Source organism: Octopus bimaculoides, chromosome 18 (assembly GCF_046866305.1).
Source record: "Octopus bimaculoides isolate indiv1 chromosome 18, ASM4686630v1, whole genome shotgun sequence".
In the NCBI taxonomy this organism is placed as follows: Eukaryota; Metazoa; Mollusca; class Cephalopoda; order Octopoda; family Octopodidae; genus Octopus; species Octopus bimaculoides.
In genome coordinates this window covers 40,036,734-40,049,233 of record NC_142945.1, presented here as the reverse complement: position 1 = coordinate 40,049,233, position 12,500 = coordinate 40,036,734, and the positions used below count along the sequence as shown (strand labels likewise).

Sequence of the window (12,500 nt, the reverse complement as noted above, 5' to 3'; positions counted from 1 at the left end):
CCCCACCTTATCTACTTTCTCTGATAAACACCTCGTTGCAAAACATGGGTATGCAGACAACAAATCAACTGTAATTTACTTCTTGGGAGTCGTCGTGCCGATTCTTCTATTTGTCTCGCAGGCACCACCACATTAGCGCCGTCACCTGTCTCCCATTTCCCCAGCCTCCCGACACTCACACCTCCACCCACCATTGCCCTTGGATGGTTTATAAAACCCTCTTGTATCTTTGTTTGTCTAAACACGCTGTACAGCTGTTAGTATCAGACATAACTTCTAGAACACTCTATATCCACCATATAACACTGCAGCCGCCATGCAATTATTGATAAATAAATTTTGCCATTTGCTAATGTTAGTTCAAACTTCAACAGATGTACCAAATTTGTTTATGCCAGAAAGCTTTAGAAACTAAATTCTTTTTGACTTTATTTCATATTTATTTTTTTAACTTTTTGCAAGAATTATTGTTTAGTCATTTTTGTTTTTCTTCATACCTTTTAGATATTTTGTTAACCCTTTTCATAACAACATATCTAAACCTGCAGTGCCATGTAAAAAGTGCTAGTGCTACATAAAAAAGCCCTGGTGCTAGTGTCTCATACAAAAGAACTAGTATTGGTGTCATGTAAAAACGGCACTGGCAGTGGTGAAAAAGCATTGGTAATGGTACCACGTAAAAAGTACTGGTGATGGTACTATATGAAAAAGTACTGGTGATGGTGTTATGTAAAAAAACACCCAGTACACTTCGTAAAGTGGTTGGCACTAGGAAGGGCATCCAGCTGTAGAAACCAAGCCAAAACAAACTATGGAACCTGGTGTGGCCCCCTGGCCTTGCCAGCTCCTATCAAGCCATCCAACCCATGCCAGTATGGAAAACGGGCATTAAATGATGATGAGGATGATACCTGAGATCACCCATCTCTGATTTTACAATAGAAGATCTCACATTTTGAAGAGTTCTTCATTACTATTATTATCATAATTTTACGTCCATTTTCTATGCTAGTATTGGTTACACGGATTATTATGGTTTGAGTGAGTTCCTATTCAAATTACTGCTCTCCTAAGTATTGTTGGGGGATCATTCATTGCTTGTCTATTTCATTTTTGGTATGGTTTCTATGGCTTGATGCCCTACCAAACACCAACCACCATACAGAGTGTACTGGGTGAATTTTATCACTGGGTGCATTAGCACTAGACAAGTTGTCATATCCTTGAAACCAACTTAATGAAGAAGGTGGTCACTTAAGATTTTAGCATTTAAGCCAGCCATATGCAGCCCAAATATTCTACCAGTTTTATCTTTGAGCCAACCTGATCTGGCCTCTCACATCTATCATACAATGCCATTCTGAAAATAAACAATCATATCATCAATGTCTCAAAACTAAATAATGATGCATGATTAATTAAAAACTATATGAATAGATAAGCATTACATTGACAGAAGGTATGTGGCTCAGTATGTGCCAGGCTCACAATCACCTGGTAATGAGTTTGACTCCTGGACTGGGTTGTGTGTTGTGTTCTTGAGCAAGACACTTTATTTCACGTTGCTCCATGTCAGCAAGAATGTTCTTCAGAGCTAACCCTTTTCTGCAAGTATTTGATAACACCACGATGCTAAATTTTGTTCATTTTCAAGAGAAATCACTACTAGTTACTTTCAAAGTGTTCTTTGAACAGTCAGATGTAGATTTACCTGGAAAGAAACAATGCAGTTATTAATAAGATGAGATGAAATTAATGCCTGCAAAATTTTCGAAGTTCTAGTGTCACTCCTTCACAGTTAGCCTATGAAGTTTTAAACGCACCCTTGTATTATGTTAAATGGGTTGTTTCTTGGAAAGGACACGAATGGTGTCTTATTGGTGCTATATTTTGATGAAGTGGACTTACACCACTGCCACCACCTCTACTACTGCTACCACTACCACCAATTCTACTACTACTACTACTACTACTACTACTACTACTACTACTACTACTACTACTACTGCAGCTGCTATTCTTTTTTTTTTTTCTTTTGGTAGGTGTAGTTAAGGAGAGTAAAAAAAAATACCATTCATCAAAGACATGTAACTAATTTAGCTCTGGTTTCATAACATTAGCAGAAATGAGGTAAATCAACCCCTGGATAAGAAGTCCATTTATCATGAATGACAGTGACATTCACACAAGACCTGATATTTATTTTCTCACAAATCTTTGTCGAATTAGTTATTGCCCAAATATACAACCAAATGACGGGATTTGAAACCTTCATCCTTGAATTTGTAAGCCAATATATGTTCCACTTCACCACTTTACCTCTGATTTATGTAACTTTCTACCAACTTTCTACCATTTCATACAATTTTCTTTTGCAATGTTTTCTTTCATTTCATGGAATATTTGTTTATTCTTTAATATATATTTTCTTATTGAGTTTTATTGAAAAGAGCAAAAAAAAGTATTTTTCAATATGGTGAAGCTTAACACCTGATCATTAATTACCTCATCTTTAAAATGTTTAGTTGTTTTCTAGATGAAATGTATTATTGTTATGTTATTTCACTTATAAATCGACTACTGGATTTTCTGTTAGTCTTTTATTTCGTATAGTCTTCTTTTAGGTTTTATCTTAGGTAACAGTTTTACTTTTGAGCTGTTAACTCAGTTAATCCTTTAACATTCAAATTACTCTGTCGAGCATAATGCTTATTTATTCGTATTGTTTTGAATTAATCAACCATTATCTTGTAGCTTCAGGATTTTGAAGAAGCAACAGTTTATTTTTAGAACGACATTGCTGGGTAGGTGTGAGAGGCTGGATGTGGCCAGTTTCAACAACATAAGACAAGTAGAATATTTGGACCAGATATGGTCAGTTCAAATGCTAAAGGGTTAACAGTCTTTCTTTTGAGCTGTTACCTTAGCTAACAGACTTTCTTAGGGGCTGTTTCCTGAACTACCTGTCACTTTATTATAGAGATGAGTCTCTCTATTATAATGTTACCACAGATAAGTCTCTCTGTTATAGTGTTATCTCAGGTCTCTCTATTGTCCTTTAAGCAACTGCAGACAATGCTCACAATGCTACACAGAGTATTTCCATCTCCAATTTAACTTCTGTAGATCCTCAGTTTTATGTTGTGTGTTTTTGACAATGCTGTCAATGTAATTGAGTTACTTTGTCCTCTATCAGGATGCAGAAGTCTCCAAAATATAGCATTTGATATGATTTGGTGTTCAGCTCTATAACAGTTGCCAGCAAAGCCCACCCTGTGTGAACAACAATCATAGAGCTGGGTGGACTGTGTCCATAAGTTTTCTCTTTGGTCTTGTACTCATGCTTTGAGATATTTTGAGTCCTCATGAAATAGTATATACATGGCACATAAAAGCACCCACTACACTCTTGGAGTGGTTGGTGTTAGGAAGGGCATCCGGCTGTAGAAACTCTGCCAAATCAGATTGGAGCCTGGTGTAGCCATCTGGTTCACCAGTCCTCAGTCAAATCGTCCAACCCATGCTAGCATGGAAAGCAGATGTTAGATGATGATGATGATGCCATGAAAGCAATCTTGAAACTCATTCATGTGAAGAGAAGCTCACACTTTGTAATAGAGTATTACTTCAACTCCCAATCTCTTTATCGTAATGTTAACTCAGTCTTTCTGTTGTAATGTTACGTCAACTGCCAACCACTCTCTTAATGTTACCTTAACTAACAGTTTCTCTATTATAATGTAAATTCAACTACCAGTCTTCTTATTGCAGTGTTAACCCAACTCATAGTGTTACCTCAACAGTTAGCCTCTCTCTTACACTGGTACTTCAGCTAACAGTCCCTGTTATAGTGGTACTGCCACTTCTCTCTTAAAACGTCACCTTAACTAACAGTTCCTTTACTACAGCACTACCTAAGGTTTATTACTACAATGTAGGATGATAGATTGCATAAGTTATCTTAACACTACCACCACCACTACCAAAGGTTTACCTGAACTACAGTAACTACAATAGAGTTATTTTCAACCATAAAACTACTGACAGATTACATCACACCCCATAGTTGCTTTAACACTGCTGTAGATTGGAAATGTCACTGCCACGCCCATTCATAAAATTTGATCAAATTACTCCTGGTGCCAAGGAATCAATGATTCCACTTGAGATGGAACCTGCAGTTATTTTGGCAGCCACAGAAAAGAATATTTTCTTCTTTAACAGCATTTTTATTCTTTTTCCCTATTATCATATTGCTTCTCTCTTTTATCCTTTTTCCTCTCTCTTTTTTTGCTCACTGCTTCTTCTGCCTTCTATTCTCCTCCTCTGCATTCTTCTTCTTCTTCTTCTTCTTCTTCTTCTTCCATTCATTCACAACAACAGTGAAGAAAACAAAGTTTTGTGTCTCCTCCACCACCAACCCTGTATATTCATACCCAAACTTTCTAGACTGTAGGTATATAGATAAGAGATAAAGAACCCCTATAAGAACCCCTACAGTAGTGCACCAGTGTATCTGCAGTATACCATTTCTAAACCACTGATTTAAGCCGTACTGACTATATTTCATAACCTTTTCCATCTCTATCAGTTGTTCGTTTTAAGTGTGGTGTCTGCTCTTTATAACAGCACATAACAAAGAAAGACAGTATGTTTCTTTTTAACGATTGCTATGTTTAGTGAAATATGAGAGTTGTACAGTCTGTAAGAGTTTTTATTAAGTATTATAAATGTTACATCAATTATCTTGCTTCTAAAACGTAATAGAATAGTGTAATAGTTTTTTAAAAAGCCTTTGCAGTGCAAGTTCAGGAATAAACTGTGAACAGAAGCACACCCAATGGTTTTTTGTGCGTGTGTGTCTGTCTGTCTTTTATCATTTACTTGTTTCAGTATTTGGACTGCGCCCATGCTGGAGCACAACCTTAAAGTGTTTAGTCAAACAAATTGTCCCCAGTACTCGTTTTTAAACCTGATACTTATTCTGTTAGTCTCTTTTGCTGAACCTCTAAGTTATAGACCTATAAACAAACCAACACATCAAGCAATGGTGGGGGACAAACACAAAGACACACACACATACAACAGGCTTCTTTCAGTTTCCATCTATCAAATCCACCTCACAGGGCCTTGACTAGCCTGAGGCTATAGCAGAAAACACTTGCCCAAGGTACTGTACTTTGAGACTGAACCAAAAATCACACAGTCGAGAAGCCTGCTCCTTAACCACACTGCCACACCTGCATATATGTTATTTACCTTTTGAGTATACACCGTGTAGTAAGTTGTTTAAAGCCTGTTCACTGCATTTGTCTACCTGGTGACATCAACAGTGTAAATATAAATACCACTGGATTTACTTCAGGAATTCCTTCATGTCTGTTGAGTTTATAATATATGAGAGAAAGAGAAAGAAATGGAATTCACAAAACAATCAAATCTTGTGAACTCCATTTTTTTTTCTCTTTCTCTCATATGTTATATATATATATATATATATATATATATATATATATATATATATATATATATAGTGGCTGCTTTCTTGCATACGAGCAAAGCCATAGCCAGAAAGAACCATTGAAATGATAATGCAATGTGTGGCCTTTATATGACTCTTGAGCCCTGCTAAAGATTTGCACATTTTATTGTATAATGCAGAGCTGTGCTGGCTGGCAGAAGGAACAAGTGCCACAGTATGAAATCTTTTTCGCACACTCACACATACACGTTTTCTAATTTGTAAACTCTACCCTTTTTATTTCAGCTGAACTTGGGGACTTTGACCCTGAGGTCCACTCACCAGGTTTCATATCTGAATTTCGTTTTGTACCCAACCAAACTGAAGAAATGGAGATAGAGATTTATAAACAATACCAAAATGTCGGGTAAGAATTTTAAAGTTTTCTGTTTGAAAGCATTCGTGTTTATTTCCTTTAACATACAGACTTGACTAATCAACTACCATAAAGACACTGCTAACACTGTTATTTATTCTGACAGGTCACATGTGGCCTCATTGACATATTACTACCAGAAGCAGGACAAAATCTCAAAGAAAGTTACATTTATCTAAAAGTGTTCATTTCATCATTTTTTTGCCAGTGACATGCAAAAGACACTTGTGCTGGTGACACATAAGAGGCACCTGTGCCAGTGACATATAAAAGGCACTCTCTACACTTTGTGTAGTGGTTGGCATTAGGAAGGGCATCCATCCATAGAAAGCAAGCCAAAATGAGACTGGAGCCTAATACAGCTCTCCGGCTTACCAGTTTCAATCAAACTGTCCAGCTTATACCAGCATGGGAAACAGACGCTAAATGATGATGACGATAATGATGATGACGATAATGATGATGATGATGATGGTCACCTAAACATATTTAATTCCATTAGCATTTTGAGTGCCGAAAGATTAGTTACTGTTGTCCAGCTGTCCTTATAGTTATTTGGTCACTATGTTGACCAGTGGGTGCTTTAGTTTCTGCTACTACAAAACTAAAACCTATTAAAGTGACCTATATACCACTAATTTAGATTTTTATACTTGACATTCATCTCTGTCTCTCTAATCACAAATTAGCACCTTTAATTAGTCTAAACATCTACACTTGGTAAGTATTCTCTCCCACAAAATATCTTTCAGAAGAGCTGTAACAATGCATTGACATTTGGAGACCAATAATTGCTTATTGCACCACTACCATCTTGGCTAACAATCAACTCATATTTTAATTATCTCAATTAGTCATTGCTAAAAGCCCCTAACATCCTCAATTATATATCACAGTGTATAGATGGCTTTATTTTTCTCCCACTTCTCTCTAAACCTAATTGCTTTCTGTCTTCATATTTGAAGTTCTGAGTTTATCTTCCTTCTATCTTTTACTTGTTTTAGTCATTGGACTGCAGCCATGCTGGGGTACTGCCTTAAAGAATTTTAGTCAAACAAGTCTACCCCAGTGCTTATTTTACTTTTTAAACTTATTACTTATTCTATCAATCTCTTTTTGCAAGACTGCTAAGTTATGGGAACATAAACAAGCTGACACTGTTTGTCAAGCAATGATGGAAGACACACACATGCACACATACACACACAACTTGTTGTCAAACTGACCAAGTTATATCTGGTCTCCAGCCCACCACTTGCATTTCACTGTCACCTTAATGCCTTGTAAATGCTACACTCAGCCCTTACCTACTACAGCTATTTTCCTACATCATCCACCTGAACACCACATCACCTCTACCAACTGTTTACTCTCTACAACTTCACCTTTCATCAAAACTTACCCTCTTTCAATTATTGTCTATTGATTTTTCACATTAGCACATGATCATATTTACGTAGGTAAGAAACGATTAGTTTGATCAACCTCAATAAATGTCGAGCACTTGGTTCATTAACTTACTGGTCCAATGAAGGCACATGGCTTAGTGGTTAGGGTATTCAACTCCCAACCGTAAGGTCATGAGTTTGATACCCAGCAGTGCATTGTGCCCTTCAGCAAGATGCTTTATTTCACAGTGCTGCAGTCTACTCAGCTGGCAAAAATAAGTAGTACCTGTATTTCAAAGGGCCAGCCTTGTTACATCCTGTGTCACATTGAATCTTCTTGAGAACTATGTTAAAGATACGCATATCTGTGGAGTGCTCAGCCACTTGCATGTTAATTTCATGAGTGGGCTGTTCTGTCGATCGGATCAACTGGAACCCTCATTGTCATAATCGATGGCGTGCCAGCAAGTTAACTTACAGACCTAGAGAGGTGAAAAGCAGAGTGAACTCCAGTAAGATTTCTTAAGCAATCGAGAATGTATAAAGAGGGAACTAAATTTAAATGCTATAAACTGTTTATTTTGGTGTGCTCTCATTCCTCTTCCCCCTTCTCCTCTTTGTCTTTTAATTATTCCTGTAAAACCATTGAAACTAAATCTCAATCATGCTAACAAACAACTACCTTTTAATGTTGGGTGGAGTTACATGGAGTCAAATGACATCCTGTCCAGCTCTGTATCAGCCCACCCTTAACTGTCTGTTATAGCTGTAATATAATATAGTTAACTTGATTTATCTTCTAATAACTTAGAAATTCTAAACAACTCTATTTTCTTTCACCAACCAATGAGCAAACAATTTTGTACTTTTTTTATTCTTCCATTGCTATTTTGGCTTTTTAGTGAAAGCTATTTTTCCCTGATGAGGCCAGAATAAGATGGAAGCATGTCCCAAGTTATCTCCTGTATTTGCTGGAAAAATATGCAATTTTTATTATTTCTTATAGTCACTGATCATATATTTTTGGACAATTTTCTTTCACTATCCAACATATTAAATATGGTAGCATTAACATGTCTGATGTTTTATTTGTATATCTTTGACAGTGGAACCAGTATGTTCTAATTGATTCTCCCCATTCTGATGAATTAAAAATGAAATGTTTACTTAACTTGCATCTTCTGGCAGCAGTCATTTGTTTCAAGGAGGAAATACTGCCTTCTCTCTAATATCTAACTTTATTTCATCCTACTCTAATGGGTTATCAGTATTGTCTTTGATCTCTACCTTTTCCTCTTCTTCTTTCTTACAGTGGTTTAACTCCTGCCCAATCAGAGCTGGCTTACTTGAACAAAGCAAAATGGCTAGAATTGTATGGTGTTGACATGCACATTGTCATTGTAAGTAAATCTTTACCATTTATTTCTTTGGGAGAAAAGATGAAAAGATGAAAGATAAATATAGAAATTTATCTTTGTGCAGCTGAGGATTGCTCTGCATTTTACATTTGATGTAATGTTCACATTGCTTAAATAAATGGAATCGCATGAAACGATCGTACTGCATTAATTTTGGATATCCTTGTTGCTTATTTTGATTTTAATCACTTTATTTTGGAATTGTATGGATAATACCATACTTAATTCCGGTACCTAAACTTAAGTACCATATTCACCTTGAATCTAAATTTTTTACGGAACTATATATATATATATATATATATATATATATATATATATATATATGAGATCGTTGCCGGTGCCCCTGAACTGGCTCTTGTGTGGGGTTGTTGTGGGATTTTCGAGCAGGATTGTTGCTGGTGCCCCTGGACTGGCTCTTGTGCAGGTGACACATGAGGTTTCTCGAGCGAGATGAGCGTGGCCGTTGCCAGTACCGCCTGACTGGCCTTCGTGCGGGTGACACGTAAAAGCACCCACTACACTCTCTGAGTGGTTGGCGTTAGGAAGGGCATCCAGCTGTAGAAACACTGCCAAATCAGATTGGAGCCTGGTGTAGCCATCTGGTTTCACCAGTCCTCAGTCAAATCGTCCAACCCATGCTAGCATGGAAAGCGGACGTTAAACGACGACGACGACGATATATATATATATATATATATATATATATATATATATATATATATAATTTAAGATTTTAGTTCTTATTTCTAGCAGGTAGATGCTTGTTAAGCATCATTACACTTCGGGCAAATTTATAAGTCATAGCTATATAATGCTATTGCACCTGCAATCCACCTGTGTCACTACTGGTGATATCATCAATTTTTAAATTTATCCACAGATGATATGAACAGTAGTGACATCTGATTTCAAATCTCAGTGTTTGAATGTTTTGCTTATATATATATGTATATATATATATATATATATATATATATATATATATATATATATATATATATATATATATATATATATATGGCTGTGTGTTTATCTACATGAAGCTCTTAACTCATACAGTTATAGTGATACATCTAACTAGATGCCTAAGATACATACATATGAGATTGTGTGTGCTTGTGTCTCCTCATCTTAACATCACCTGCTAGGTGTAAATGCCACCATCATACAAGCTTCTGTTGACCAAATTGCACTAACAATGCATAGTACAATAGAAGATGCAAGCTGAAGATGACATACCCTGGGATTGAATCTGGAAGCACAGGATTGCAAAACAAGCTTCTTACCTAAACAGCTATGCTTGGAAGTACCTAATATTTATTTATATTTGTTATTTAATCACAGTTCAGCCTTTGTCATGCAGATTCATGTTTATAAATGTTTAAACCTCCACCCTTCCATCTCTGAAAATCATGAAATACATTATATATTTTGCTGTCTATGTGTTTAACACAGTGCAGTGCTATTTGAGGGTATGTTTAAAACAGTAGGGTGCTATTTGACAGCCAAATTTCTTTCACATAAAAGCTCTTTCATTGGCCTGTCTCTTTATTAACAGTCATAGTCTGGGGTAAATTAGTTTGGTTTATTAAACTGTTTATTAACCTCACAACTTCTAACATTCACTGATTGTATGTTTTACCTCTGTACTCTGTCTCCATTTTAGGGCCGTGATGGTATCTCTTATCAACTTGGTTTAACACCAAGTGGAATTTTGGTATTTGAGAATGAGGACAAAATAGGATTGTTCTTCTGGTAAGTTTACATTTATCCCTGACCTCAAAATAAAACATTTTATGCCTTTTCAAATTATATCCTGTTAACTGAACACTACAGAAAGGAGTATTAGGGTACTTGATGGTTATTGTTTAATCTGAATCTATGAAACCAAGTTTGTTTTATTTAATATCTGTACCATCAAATGTGAATTTGATGCTCCTTCTTGATGCTCCAGGTTTTGGCTCCAAAGAGAAGAAAGCCCTCTATGCATGCTCTGAAGACAAAAGTCAATAAGGCTGGCCTTCTTCATGGCATGTGTAGAAAACATTCTTCTCTGTAGAACTAAAACCTTGACCATGCCAGAAGAGTTTCACAATCTTGTTGGGATATATATACCAAGCTTCTTATGAAGGCTCAAAATATCTCATGGCATGAGTACAAAACCAAAACAGGCGATTTAACCCTTTAGCATTTAAACCAGCCATATCTGGCCAAAATTTTTGTCTTGTTCAATGTTGAGACTAGCCAGGTCTGACCTCTCACACCTATCCTGCAATGTCATTCTACATATAAACAATAACATCCTCAAAATCTCAAAGATATGAGATAATCCAAATTAAATCAAAACAATGTGAATAAATAAGCTGAACACTAAAGGATTAAGGACTCATTCTACCTATCTTTACTATTGTAGCTTAATGCACTACAGGCTTTGCTGGTCACTGCTATCGTATTGAACACTGCACCATATCAGATGTTATATTTTGGAAACTTCCACACCTTAACAGAGAACAAAGAACCACTCAACTACATTGATGTTATTGGTAGGAACACAAACAAAAAGCAGAAAACCTACCAAAGCTTAATAGGGGACAGGGATTTCTGGCACTAAGGGGTGAAATGCACTTCAGTTGCAGCCTCTTGTTTTGTTTAATGCTATATTGAATGATGAATAACAAAGGGTTTGTCTGTAAAACATAGAGTTGGGTTGCATGATTTTTTTGAAAACTACACAAGAGTTTCACAATGAAATAAGTCTGGGAGTCACTGGTGTAGATGTGTGCAGTAAGCACTCAGTCATTTCCTCTGTTATAAACGCTATGTAGCCTGTTTTGAGTATTTGTCATGTTTTTATAGGCCAAAGATCACATCACTGAACTTTAAGAATAAGAAACTAATCCTTGTTGTTGTGGAAGATGATGACAAGGTAAGTTTCCTTTTGGTTTTTGTGCAATCAAACATCATACTACCTGTGGTATTGCTGCTGCTGTTGTTATTGTTGTAGTTGAAGGTAGCAAGTTTGAAGTTTGGAATTATGGTTTTACTGCTATCAAATTTTCTTTTCTTAATCACTTAGCCCTTTTGTTATTGTAGTTTTGTTGAAATTCATGGCTTTTGCTTCAATTAATTTTGAAAATAATGTAGAATTTTGTAAAATAACTTTTGCCATTATTAAACTGGTACTTTGAACATAAATTAACAGATTTTAATTTTGATCACTTTAAAATGAAAAGTTTGTATCATGGAACCTAGGGTAGTCTTGGATAGATTGGGATCAAAAGAGCTAAATAGATACCAGTAATATAGTGAGATGATTTAATTGACAATACCACTTATGTATAATATATATATATATATATATATATATATATATATATATAGGTGCAGGAGTGGCTGTGTGGTAAGTAGTTTGCTTACCAACCACAAACTCAAATCACTGAGCAAAATTACTCACAGACTCCATCTACATAGAGAAGTAGTAGTTAAGTGTCAACATATTCAAGCATTGCTTGGCAAAAATGGTAACGTCTAAGCTTCCCTGATGATATCTAATAAGGCAGAAACATGATTAATTATCTCTCATATGTATGAATATGATTGAAATAATTTCCATTTTGAGCTATTGTCCTTTTTTCAATGCATAATTATTTTCACTTACCTTTCCATTGCTCCCTTTTGTTAAATATTTTAACATTAACTTAAATTCCCTTCTGAATGACATTTTGTCATTTCCTGTCACTCCACTGTCCAAAATTTCAGTAATAGTGATAATAATAATGATGATGATGATGATG

General features: G+C 35.8%; 1 protein-coding gene across 4 annotated transcripts in view; it reads left to right on the top strand.

Moving 5' to 3' along the window:
• Nucleotides 1-12,500, top strand: part of LOC106884072 (uncharacterized) — a 236,730-nt gene that overhangs the window by 194,587 nt on the left and 29,643 nt on the right. For all 4 annotated transcript variants that reach the window (XM_052974295.2, XM_052974294.2, XM_052974297.2 and 1 more), the window contains exons 6-9: nt 5,768-5,888; nt 8,598-8,685; nt 10,373-10,461; nt 11,563-11,632. In XM_052974295.2, coding sequence (XP_052830255.2) covers nt 5,768-5,888; nt 8,598-8,685; nt 10,373-10,461; nt 11,563-11,632 — 368 coding nt within the window. The remainder of the gene's footprint in view (nt 1-5,767; nt 5,889-8,597; nt 8,686-10,372; nt 10,462-11,562; nt 11,633-12,500) is intronic.